The sequence below is a fragment of the Scyliorhinus torazame genome, chromosome 3, assembly GCF_047496885.1.
Source record: "Scyliorhinus torazame isolate Kashiwa2021f chromosome 3, sScyTor2.1, whole genome shotgun sequence".
NCBI lineage: Eukaryota > Metazoa > Chordata > Chondrichthyes > Carcharhiniformes > Scyliorhinidae > Scyliorhinus > Scyliorhinus torazame.
In genome coordinates, this window is record NC_092709.1 from 132,364,479 (window position 1) to 132,377,908 (window position 13,430).

At 45.8% G+C, this 13,430-nt stretch overlaps 1 protein-coding gene across 6 annotated transcripts in view; it reads left to right on the forward strand.

The window, feature by feature from the left end:
* The window catches only part of bmp2k (BMP2 inducible kinase), a 192,648-nt gene that overhangs the window by 112,049 nt on the left and 67,169 nt on the right, over positions 1-13,430 (forward strand). For all 6 annotated transcript variants that reach the window (XM_072496221.1, XM_072496223.1, XM_072496225.1 and 3 more), the window contains one exon: positions 2,331-2,412. In XM_072496221.1, coding sequence (XP_072352322.1) covers positions 2,331-2,412 — 82 coding nt within the window. The remainder of the gene's footprint in view (positions 1-2,330; positions 2,413-13,430) is intronic.

Consider the following 13,430-nt stretch of genomic DNA (forward strand, 5'->3'; position numbering starts at 1 on the left):
ATTTTTTTTTAGTGGTGTTTGGAATCAAGGATGCGCTGTTATCTGGCATACTAACCGGTACCTCGCAGAGGCTGAGCACTGACTCTCAGACACTTCCTCCTATCTCCCCCGGAGCACGACACCACTGAACATCAAGACATTGTTTCTAAGACTATCACTAACTGCATCTTCCCTGGAGACCTTCCCTCTACAGCTCCCAAGCTCATAGTCGCCTAACCCTCGCTCAGTCCTCTAACCCTCGAACAGCCCATTTCTACCCCTTTCCCCAAATCCACAAACAGGACTGCCCTGGTAGATCCATTGTAGCAGTTTGTTCCTGCCCCACTGAATTCATTTCTTCCTATCTTGATGAAAAGGCCAAGAGCAGGTAGGAGGCCAGAGGGAGGAGTATAGGTAGAGGAAGAACACTGGAGTCGGGTGAAAGGATCCATTGAATGGAGGAGGACTCCTGCACAATGAAGTAGCACGGAGAAGTGCTCTTTAGTATTGATTTCACTGAGCGCTGACCTTTGTTCTCCTATTAACGCATTCTGCTAACTTTGTGCCATTATTAGCACCTTCTTTTGACTTTACTGCTACCATTAACACTCCTTATGTCTTGTGCCCATGTCTTGTGCCCAATCTCTCCTTGGCTCCCACCTATCTTCTATTCTGCTCCACCTCTCCAACTAAATAAGCCATCATATTCCAGCTCTGAAGAAGTCATATGTACTCAAAACATGAACTCTGTTTCTCTCTCAAAAGATGCTGCCAGACCTGATTATTATCCAGTATTTTCTGTTTCTTTTTCCGATTTTCACCATCTGCACCATTTTGCTTTTATTGTAATTGTATTCAGAGATTAAGTTAGCTTCTAAAACAATTCCAGTTTTCTCTTCATGGTCCTGAACCCTAAACCTTTTAATTGTGTCACTTCTATGCTACTCTCTCCAAAAAAAACTACTCTTGTGTGAATCCCATCAATTCCAATTTAATAAGTGCATCTTTTAATCATCTGTGGGATGTGAGGGTTACAGCTAGGCCAGCATTTATTATCCTTCCCTAATTGTCCAGATAAAGTGGTGGGAGCTGTTATCTTAAACCCATGTGGTTCAGGGAAGGAGTGTCAGGATCTTGACACTGTGACGGTGAAGGAAAGGCAATATATTTCCATGTCAGGATTGGGAGTGGCTTGGTGGGGAATTTACAAGTCGTGTTGTTCCCATTTCCTGCTGCAATTGTCCTAGATGGTAGTGAGCGTGGGTTTGGAAGGTGCTGTCCAAAGGAGCATTGGTGAGTTCCTGCAATGCACCTGTAGATGGTACACACTACTGCCACTGTGAGTTGATGGTGAGGGCATGAATGTTTGTGGATGGGGTATCAATCAAGTGGGCTACTTTGTCCTGGATTATGTCAAGGTACTTGAGTGAAGCTGTACTCTCCAATCAAGTGAGATTTTCCATCACATTCCTGACTTTTTAATAATAATTTAATTATCTCTTGTTACAAGTAGGCTTACATTAACACTGCAATGAAGTTACTGTGAAAAGCCTCTAGTCACCACATTCTGGCGCCTGTTCAGGTACACTGAGGGGGAATTCAGGATGTCCAAATGGCCTAACAGCACGTCTTTCGGGACTTTGAGGGGAAACCGGAGCATCCGGAGGTAACCCACGCAGACACCGGGAGAACATGCAGACTCCACACAGACAGTGACCCAAGCCGGGAATCGAACTTGGGACCCTGGAGCTGTGCAACAACAGTGCTAACTACTGCTACTGTGCTGTCCATGGCAGTGACTTGTAGGTGATGGGCAGACTTTGGGGAGTCAGGATGTGAATTACTCGCCACAGGGTTCCAAGCCTCTGGTCTGCTCTTGTAGCCACCATATTTATATGGCTACTCCAGTTCAGTTTCTGGTCAATGGTAGCCTGCAAGATGTTGATAGTTTGAGATTCAGCGATGGTAATGCAGTGTGTGTCAAGGGGCAATGGTTAGATTCTCATTTGTTGGATATGGTTATTGCCTGGCACTTGTGTGGCGCAGATGCTACTTGCCTCTTGTGAGCCCAAGTCTGGATATTGCCCAGGTTTTGCATTTGGACATGGACTACTTTCAGTATCTGAGGAATTGTGAACGATGTTGAACATTGTGCTGTCATCAGTGAACATCCCCACTTCTGACCTTATGATGGACGGGGGGTCATTGAAGCAGCTGAAGTTGCTTGGGCCTAGGTTCTGATGCTGTAACTAATAGAAACACAGAATAAACTTAATTGTTTAAATTAACTATCATAAAAATACAATAGAACAAGATTGCACAGAAGTCAACATTTGAGTTTTTCTTTTTAGGTATACGACGTTGTCTTACAGAGCCCCTGAAATGATTAATCTTTATGGAGGAAACTCAATCACGACGAAGGCTGATATATGGGTGAGCAAAACTTTCAAAATTTCCCAGGACTTGAGAAGTATTTGGTTTTGTAAGACCATTGTGAGAACAAGAAGCTTGCGCCTTGAGTGAAATTCCATGTGGTTGAAAACCGGCAGCAGGCTGCCAGGAAGGAAAGCTAGGGAGGTCAGCTGCTTGATGGATAAAGGTAGCCTGGAGAAGGTATTTGAGATGAGCAAATAAGATGAGCTTGAAGAGATCCTGAGGAAAAACTGAAATGCATTCAGGGTGAAGACCGAGGAGTCTGGAGAGAGGTTTGACCTGGTGGTAAAGGAAACAATAGCTTGGTACTGAAGCTTTTGAGGGTGGTTAAGACATTGTAGAAGTATAATAGAACCAGTTGGCTTCAGCATTACATGTACCATTTTGTACCGCATGTGGGGCTGTAATGCTGCCATCCTTAATTGCTTGCTCTAGCTATTGTATGTGTAAACACCTTTTTGTCAGAGATTATACTTTTTTGAGTATCCCATTCCATTTATTGACTCAAATGTACTTCATTATTTACAAAGATTAACACTGCCCTCCAGTGGCACAATGTTTTTTTCATTTAGTAATTTGCATATTATTTCATAATCAATGTTAATTCTAACACAAGTCCGTGTCAAACCAAAATGATCTGATATTAAACTAGTTCACTTCCTCTGGTGTTACAGACAGAATTATAAATTTTATCTCCTGCCCAATTTCTGTTTGTCTTTTTCTCTTTTCTATCTTTCTTGTTCTCATTTATTTTCTCCTCTCTCTTTAGTCTCTTTTTCTTGTGTTCTCACCTTCAGGTCTGTCCCTTATTGTGATCAGTCATAGAATCATAGAACTTAGTGCAGAAGGAAGCCATTCGGCCCATCGAGCCTGCACCAGCCCTTGGAAAGAGCACTAAGCCCACACTTCCACCCTATTCCCATAACCCAGTAACCCTACCTAACCTTTTTGAACACGAAGGGCAATTTAGCATGGCCTATCCACCTAAACTGCACATCTTTGTCACAAACGCATGATCAGAATTAAACCTGTAGATGGGTTTTGAAGATATGAATATTACTTAATTAAATGATTATTTAACAAAAGAAATCACTATTTTTGGGATCCTCATGGCTGTCGTGTAGGGATTTGGCTATTTTTCACAGTTTGCTCAAAGATCAATCCTACTCTGTTTTGAACTTGGGTTCTAAGTTTACATTGTGAAGTAAATTGCCATACAAGAATTAGATATGTATGTAGACATGAATTGTTCCTGGTCTAGCTAATTGCAGACAATTGCTTCAGGCTGAGAGAAAATAACCGAGTTTATAGATTTTATTTTGTGCAAACAATAATAGAGCTGCAATGCAGCTCCTCTAAATGTGTGAAATTTAAAATTAAAAATTTGTTAAAAATCAACAGTTAGTTACAAGTATTTGTTGACCGTATGTTTTTGGAACATTTTTAATACAAACAAGCCGATCTCCTCTGGTACCTGATACAATATTTGATAACAGCAGGTATGTAAAACATAGCTGCAATATGGAGCTTATCACCTGGAGTACATTTAATAAAATTTTGGGTTGCTTTTATATTTTCTGTAATCTTATAACATCAATTGCCTACTGTTACGAAGAAAGTCTGCTTAAATTAAATCTATTCTTTAAAAAAAAAAAAAATTTGTATTGAATTTTTTTCATCTGTGTACTATGCAGTAGATGAGTACAAGACGGTTGCATGTACAATTCACATGTTTCTGTTTCATTGGGCCTTTCTTCCACCCCATCTTTTTCTTTTGTTGTTCGGGCTGCATCTTGGGTCCTTTCTTCCATCGTAGATGTTGTTGGCTCTCTTCCATTTTGTATTTGTTGCTGTTGCCCCCCCCCCCGATCGTTTCCTGGGTTCCTTCCTTGCTGCCCTTTTGTTCCTATCTGCTCTGTGTGGTCCTGTCTCCCCCTTCTTATCCTCTATTGGCCTCGAACAGGTCTTGGAACAGGCTGATGAATAACTCCCATGCTTTGTGAAAGCCCTCGGCCGACTCTCAGATGGTGTATTTGATCTTCTTCAGAGGGAGGAATTCCGACAGGTCTGCTAGCCAGTCTGTAGCTGTGGGTGGTGCTGCTGATCGCTAGTCGATCAGGATTCTCCGGCATGAGATTAAGGAAACAAAAGCAAGGGCATCAGCCCTCTTCATGTGTAGTTCTGGGTGGTCCGACACCTCACAGACTGCCACTCAAGGGCACAGCACCATCCTCACCCCCACAACATTGGACATTGCCTCGAAGACGGCTGTCCAGAACTAGACAAGCCTGGGGCAGGCCCAGAACATGTGGGCGTGCTTGGCCAGGCCTCCCTGGCACTGTTCACGCTTTTCCCCCACCTCCAGGAAGAACCTGTTCATTCTGGTTCTGGCTAGGCGTGCTCTCTGCACCGCTTTGAACTGCATGAGGCTCAGCCTTGCACAGGAGGAGATTGGCCCTGCTCTGTGCTTTGCTCCAGAGTCCCCACCCTACTTCCGTCCTTAGTTCATCTTTCCATTTCTGTCTTGCTCCATCTAGTGGTGTCCTCACCCTTTCTAACAGTCGTCTGTAAATGTCCCCACAGTTCCCCTGCTCCATACTGTCAGTGTCCAGCAGTTCCTCCAGCATTGTGTCTCTTGGGGTACCTCATTGTCTTCTTGTGGAGAAAGTTTCTGATTTGTAAATGTCAGAGCTCCTGTCCGTTTGGTAGCTCCAGTCTTTCCGTCAGCTCGTCCAGGGTTACGAGTCTGTCACCCATATAAAAGTCCCTAATCGTTAGCGTGCCCCAGTCCTTTCTCCACTTCTTAAAAGTGGTGTCTACCATGGCTAGTGGGTATTTGTGGTTACCACAGATGGGGGCCATGGTGGACACCTCGGTTAAGCCGAAGTGCTGTCTCATTTGATTCTAAGTTTTTCACGTAGCTACCACCATTGGGCTGTCTATTGCCCCCACGACTGGCGTGTCCAGTCCATCATGGAACCGTTTCATCCCCAAGTCCCCATCCGGGGGCTTGGAGATGTATAGACCCTGGTAGAAGGTCCCAAATGCTTGGTTGGCCTTTTTTAGTTTGGCTACCAGTCTGCCTCTGCTATCCTTTAATTGAGCTATCTCCCTCGTGGCTGCCTGCTTTCTCAGCTGGTGAGCTAACAGGCGACTAGTCTTCTCTCCATGTTCATAAAAGGTTCCCTGTGTCTGCTGGAGCTGGTGCACTGCTTTCCCAGTGAATAACAGGTTAAAGTCCATTTGTAGCTTTTTCCACTCCGCCAGGAACTCTACGGTCGGGGCCTTGGAGTACCTTCTGTCGACCTCCAGGATGGAGTCATAGAATCAGAGAATTATCATAGAATTTACAGTGCAAAAGGAGGCCATTTGGCCCATCGAGTCTGCACCGGCTCTTGGAAAGAGCACCCAACCCAAGGTCCACATTTCCACCCTATCCCCATAACCCAGTAACCCCACCCAATCAGTTGTTGCCCCTCCGCCCTCTATTCCCTATCCTTGTAGGCTATAATCTCTCCCCTATTCATCGCCTTCAGTGCCTCGCAGTACGTGGAAGGGGAGACATCCCCATTCTGGTTGTTACTAATGTACTCTCCTATGGCCTGTGATGTTTCCTGGCAGAAGACCTTTTTTGCCAAGAGGTCAGTGTCCAACCTCCATGTGGGGCATTGAGCACGACCTGTCTCCCACCTCAGATTCATGTAATGTGGAGCGTGGTCGGATACAACTATCGCAAAGTATTCTGCCCTTACTATGTCTGGAAACTACCGATTTCCCCACTGCAAAGACGTTGATTTGGGTTTATACCTTGTGCACCGGTGAAAAGACCGTGAATTCCTTCTCACCAGGGTCTAGGAACTGCCAAGTGTCCACAGCCCCCAGCTGTTCCATGAATGCTCCCCATTCCCTAGCCATGCCTGTTTTCTTTCCCCGTTCTGGGGTTTGATAGGTCTGTCAATGGGTCCTGTGTACACTTGAAGCCCCCGTCCCCGCCCAATGATCAGGTGGTGTCTGTTGATGTCGGGGATTTCCGCCATGGTCGTCTTTATAAAATCTGTGTCGTCCAAGTTGGGCGCATGCACGTTTCCCAGGACTACTGGTGCCCTTCCTAGGACACCGCTGACCATGACGTAATGACCTCCTGGGTCTGTGACCGTTCTTGTTGCTGTAAACACTGTCCTCTTGCTAATCAGGATATTCCTCCCCCCCCCCCCCCGTAGCCCTCGCTGATCATGACGTACTGTTCCCCTGGGCCTGTGACTGTTCTTGTCATGTAAACACCGTCCTCTTGCTAACCAGGATAGCTATCCCCCAGCCCTCGTCCCATAACATGGATAGTATGTCTGTCCCACCCAGCCCTTCCTTACCAGCAGTCGGTCCTTCTCTCCCTCAAGTGCGTCTCTTGAAGGAAGACTGTTGGCTTTCAAACTTCTCAAATGTGCGATGACTCTGGATCTTTTTACTGGGCCGTTTAAGTTCCCTAGTTCCAGGTGATACTATTGGAGGTCTTTTTGTGGCCCCCCCCCCCCCACTTCCAACGCGATCAATCTTACTTACATGGTGAATGTGCCCCTGCACTCCGGGGTTTCCCTTTATTAGGCGTTGGTCCAAAATGGCCGCAGTCGCCGTTTTCACCTGGAGACTGGACCCCTGCACTCCGGGATTTCTCTTTGTCCAGGGGGCACTCAACATGGCTGCCAACTGTGTGTATACCATGTGGGTGCGCCCCTGCACTCCGGAGTTTGACTTTGTCCAGGGACCCTCCCAAGTGACTGTTTGCAAAGTGACCTTGTTCCTTCAATCGGCACCTTAACCTGCTGAAGCCAATCTGAGAGCCATCCCTTTCTTCTTGTCCGTGTGTTGCCATCCCCCCCCCCCTTACCTTCCTGGTCTCTGCCCCTGTGGTGTGTTCCCCCCACCACCTGCCAGGCACCCCCTCCCTGTCGAGAAGGGCGCCGCATCCCCCCCTTTCGTTCTTCCTAGCGCTAGCTTTCCCTGCAGTGTGGTGGCCCCACTCCCGGGGCTGATCTTGCCCCTTTCCCGTGCCCGCTAGCTATCTGTTCCCTCCAATTCTTCCTCAACCTCTTCTGCGTTCTGCTGCCCTTGCCCTTCCCGGTGGTCTGACATTTTGTTCCAAAGCGAGCGAAACAGTCCCGCGCAAACGCGCTTTCCTCCTCCGTTTCGCCCTCAGTGCTGTCTTGTCTGCCTCTTGTCCAGGTCGTTTGTCTCAACAAACTCGTCCACCTCTGCCACGGTGTTGGAATAGTATTCCTTATTTTGGAACGTGTCCCAGAGCCTGGCTGGGAACAGCATTCCAAATTTCACTCTGCTTTTGTACAGGGCCGATTTCGCCTGGTTGAATTTGCCCCTGTGCTTTACCGGGTCTGCTCCAATGTCCTGCTGGACCTAATTCTATGTCCTTCCTAGCTGCTCGTCTTTGCCTGCCTTGCCCACCACAGGATCCTCTCACGATTCTGGTAATGATGCAGTTTTGCAATTATTGCTCTTGGTTGTTTCCCCCCCGCTTTGGGCTTCGGTTGGAGCAGTCTGTGTGCCCTGTCGATCTCCGGCAGTTTGGAGAAGCTGTCCCTTCCCACTAGAATGCTCAGCATCTGGACCACATAGCCCATCGGGCCGCTGCCCTCGATCCTCTCTGGTAGGCCCACGGTCCAGATATTCTGGCATCAGACCTATTCTCCTGGTCCTAGACAATCCTGTCGCTCTGGTCCATCAATGCTTTTTCCAGCCCGAGGATCGTCTTCTCCTGAGCCTCCAACGTCTCCATTCCATCAATCACTGTCTGCATGGCGACCTCCGTCACTGCCACCTGGATTTCTACTTTTACCGCCCTCCCTCATCGCCGTCAGGTCCTTCGTCAGGAATGTCTTCCATCCATCTCCGGGTGGAGGGAGGCCTTTGTTCAGGTCGTCTGTCCCCCTCTCTGTGGGGTAGCCGGGTACTCCTTGCCTCATGGGTCCGCCGACTCGTCCACCCGTTGCTCATGCCTTTTCCCTCCGCTGCTGCCACCTCTGCAGCCTCTCGAGCTCCCGTTTGCTGGTATGTTGTTTCTATCCTTTCTCTTTCTTAACCGTGGGTGAGATAAGTCCGCATTTTGGGGCTAATTTTGACTAAAAATGCAAATGTGGTTGTGTTCTGGAGGAGAGCCACCTGATGTGCGTCTGCTCAGCACATCACTGGAACAATTAAATCTTTTCTAATGTAGAACATTTCTATTGAATGTTCCTCAGATTGAAAGGACAACCATAGAAGTTGCTAATCAATCCATAGGAAATGAATCCTCTCTGAAACAAATAGTATAGAATCATAGAATCCCGACAGTGCAGGAGGAGGCTATTTGGCCCATCGAGTCTGCACCGATTCTTTGAAAGACCCCCTACCTAGGCCCAATTCCTCATCCTATTCCTGCAAACCTACCCAAAGGGGGAATTTATTATGGCCAATCCACCTAACCTACACATCTTTGGACTAGATAGGTTTGAAATAGGTAGAGGTATAGCTATTCTTAGAAATTTGTGTTGAGTGGTTCTGGCGGAATCTAAATTGAGCATCGATGAGCAGGTTATTCAAAGTGTTGCATTCTCATTGCCAATGACACCCTTCCAGTACTTTATTGATAATTGCGTGTAGACCGATGGAACGATAATTGGCTTGTTTATTCCGCTTTTTATCAATGGGAATTACTTGGGCAGTATGCCATATTGTCAGACAGATGCAAGTGCTACAGCTTGAAGCAAAGGTGTGGCTAGTTCTGGAGCACATAGCCTTTGCTGTAACTAATGAGCTCAACCATTTCTTGATTTTCAGTTGAGTGGATCAAATTGGCTGAAAATTAGCATCTATGATGTATGGAACTTAAGGAAGTAGCCAGGATGCATTATCCACTTTGAACTTCTAGCAATAGATACTTGTAATTGCTATTCACTTTTCACTGAATTTCAATTTGTGGTGGAGCATACCTATTGAATTAATCTGTCAATATATCTCCATCATGCAAACTTGGAAAAAAGTTTGAAATGAATAGGGAACATCTGGGGATGTGTCAAATTGGAAGAGTTGTCGTACAGACTAGTCAAGCAACAGCTTCACATAATCATACTCACCTAATATCTTACTACCAATGTCCCAAACTGTTCCATCATCATCCCTACTTATAGCTGTCCCATTGACAAATCACAACCACCAGCGGTGATGGCACAATGGTATACTGTCAGGATGGAGTCCGCAACATTGACTCTGGAATTCATGACGTCTCATGGTCTCGGGAATCTTTGTGCTGATTACCACCTACCATTCTGCCTCAGCAGATGAAATTGTGCCCTTCCACGTTGAACACAATTTGGAATAAGATAACAAGGGCACAAAATGTACCCTTGATGGACTTCAATGTCCATCAGAAGACTGGATCCAAATTTGTAATTCTTCTCTGGCCACGGGAGAGGTGCCAGAGGACTGGAGAACCGCGAATGTGGTCCCACTATTTAAGAAAGGCTCTAGGAATAAGCCAGGGAACTACAGACCAGTTAGTCTCATGTCAATGGTGGGGAAACTAATGGAGAAAATTCTGAAGGAGAGAATCTATCCACTTGGAGAGGCAAGGTTTGATCAGGAATAGTCAGCATTTGTCATGCTTAACAAATTTGACTGAACGTTTTGAGCATGTGACCAGGTGTGTAGATGAGGGTAGTGTAGTTCATGTAGTTTTCATGGATTTCAGCAAAACTTTTGACAAGGTGCCACAAGGGAGACTTGTAAAGAAGGCAAATGCACATGCGATACAGGGTAACTTGGTAAGGTGGATTCAAAGCTGGCTGAGCTGTAGGGGACGGATGGTGATGACAGAAGTCTGCTTTAGTGACTGGAAGCCAGTGTCCAGTGGCGAACCACAGGGATCTGTGCTGGGTCCCCTATTATTTATCATTTCTATATAAATGACATAGATGACTATGTGGGCGGTGGATTCAGTAAGTTTGCAGATTATACAAAGATAGGCCGGGTAGTTAACAGTGAGGCTGAGAGTCAGGAAGATATAGACGGGATGGTCAAATGGGCAGAAACGTGGCAGGTGGAATTTAATCCTGGAAAGTGTGAGGTGTTACACTTTGGAAGGAGCAATTTGACAAGGAAATATTTATTGAATGGCACCAGACTGGGAAATCCTGAGGAACAAAAGAGACCTTGGTGTGTTTGTAAATAGATCTCTGAAAGCAGAAGGGCAGGTTAATAGGGTGGTGAAAAAGGCATATGTACACTTGCCTTTATCAATCGTGGCATAGATTACAAAAGCAAGGAAGTCATTTTGGAGTTTTATAGAACATTGGTGAGGCCACAGCTAGAGTACTGTGTGCAGTTCTGGTCGCCACATTATCGGAAAGATGCGATTGTACTGGAGCGGGTGCAGAGGCGTTTCACCTGGGATGGAACATTTAAGTTATGAAGAGAGGTTAGATAGGCTCGGGTTGTTTTCGCTGGAGCAGAGAAGACTGAGGGGCGACCTGATTGAGGTGTACAAGATTATGAGGGTCATGGACAAGGTGGATAGGGAACTGCTGTTCCCCTTAGTTGAAGGGTCGGCTGCGAGGGGATACAAGTTCAAGGTGAGAGGCGGGAGGTTTGGGGAGATTTGAGAAAAAGCTTTTTTAGCCAGAGTGTGGTGACTGTCTGGAATGCACTGCCTGGGAGGGTGGTAGAGGCGGGTTGCCTCACTTCCTTTAAAAAGTGCCTGGATGATCACTTGGCACGTCTTAACATTCGAGGCTCTGGTCCAAGTGCTGGCAAATGGGATTAGGATTGGTAGATCAGGTGCCTTTCATGTGGCGGTGCAGACTCGATGGGCTGAATGGCCTTTTCTGCACTGTATTTTTCTGTGATTGATGTTTTACTCTTGATTCCTTTCAGAATTGGACACACTTATTTTCCCATGCATGCTTCTCAAAAGATTGAATTGCTTCTTCAACTTGAAGATCTGTTCCACATTTTCAGCAATTTAGCAAGTAACATTTTGTCATCAGATTTTCCTTTCAAAATAAACAGAGAAACAGAGAAAAAAATAGGAGCAGCAGAAGGCCATTCGACCCTTCAAGCCTGCTCCGCCATTCATTATGATCATGACTGATCATCCATCTCAATAGCCTAATTCCGCTTTCCCCCATTTCCTTTGATCCCCTTTGCCCTAAGTGCTTTATCTAACTGCTTCTTGAAAGCACACACTGTTTTGGACTTGATTACTTCCTGTCGTAACGAATTCCACGGGCTCACCACACTCTGGGTGAAGAAATTTCTCCTCATCTCTGTCCTAAATGGACCAAAACTGCACACACTATTCCAGGTGTGGCCTCACCAAGGCCCTGTATAATTGCAGCAAGACATCCCTGCTTCTGTACTTTAATCCTCTCGCAATGAAGGTCAGCATACCATTTGCCTTCTTTAGCGCCTGCTGTACTGCATGCTTACCTTCAGTGACTGGTGTATGAAGACACCCAGGTCTCGCTGCACGTTCCCCTCCTAATTTATGGCCATTTAGATAATCTTCCGCCTTGTTTTTGCTACCAAAATGGATAACCTCTCATTTATCCAAATTTTACTGCATCTACCATTCATTTGCCCACTCATTCAACTTGTCCAAATCACACTGAAGAATCTCTGTCTGTATCCTCCTCACAGCTCGCCCTCCCACCCAACTTGGTGTCATCTGAAAATTTGGAGGGATGACATTTTGTCCCCTCATCTAAATCTGTGATATATATTGTGAATAGCTGGGGTCCTTGCACTGATCCCTGCTGTACCCCACTAGTCACTGCCTGCCAATTTGAAAAAGACCCGTTCATTCCTACTGTTTGTTTCCTGTCTGCCAGCCAGTTTTCTTTCCATCTCAATACACTACCCCCAATCCCATGCGTTTTAAGTTTACATGCTATCCTTAATGCAGGACTTTGTTAAAAGCCTTCTGAAATACACCACATCCACTGGCAACCCTTCATCAATTCTACTAGTTACATCCTGGAAGAATTCCAGTAGGTTTGTTAAACATGATTTCCCTTCATAATTCCAAGCTGACTCTGTCCGATAATGCCACTGTTTTCCAAGTGCTCTGCTATAAAATCTTTGGTAATGGATTCTAGAATTTTCCCCACTACTGAGTTAGGCTTACTGGTCAGTAATTCCCTGCCTTCTCTTGACCTCCCTTTTTAAATAGTGGAGTTACATTAGCCACCCTACATCTGCAGGAATTGTTCCGTAGTCTATAGAATCCTGGAAGGTGACCGCCAATGCATCCATTATTTCTAGAGCCATCTTGAGTACCTTGGATGTAGATTATCTGGCCCCTTGGGATTTATCAGCCTTCAATCCCATCAATTTCTCCAACACCATTTCTCTACTGATACTGATTACCTTCAGTTCCTCCTTCTCACGAAACCCTGCATTCTCCAACATTTCTGGTATCTTATTTGTGTCCTCATTTGTGAAGACAGGACCCAAATATGTATTTAGTTGATCAGCTGTTTTATTTTTGTCCCCTGCAATACATTTCCCTGTTTCTGACTGTAAGGGACACACATTTTTCTTCACCAATTTTTTTCTCCTCATGTACTGATAGAAACTTTTACAGTCAGTTTTTATGTTCCCTGAGAACTTATTTTCCCTTCTTAATCAATCCCTTGGTCCTGCTTTGCTGAATTCTAAACAGCTCCTAATCCTCAGACCTGTTGTTTTTCTTGGCCAATTTGTATGCTACTTCCTTGGATCGAATAATAACCTTTTGTCACAAATAGGCTTGCGTTAATATGCAATCAAGTTACTGTGAAAAGCCCCTAGTCACCACATTCCAGCACCTATTCGGGTACACCCAGAGGGAGAATTCAGAATGTCCAAATTACCTAACAGCATGTCTTTCGATACTTGTGGGAGGAAACCGGAGCACCCGGTGGAAACCCACGCAGACATGGAGAGAACGTGCAGACTCGACACAGACAGCGACCCAAGCCGCGAATCAAACTTGG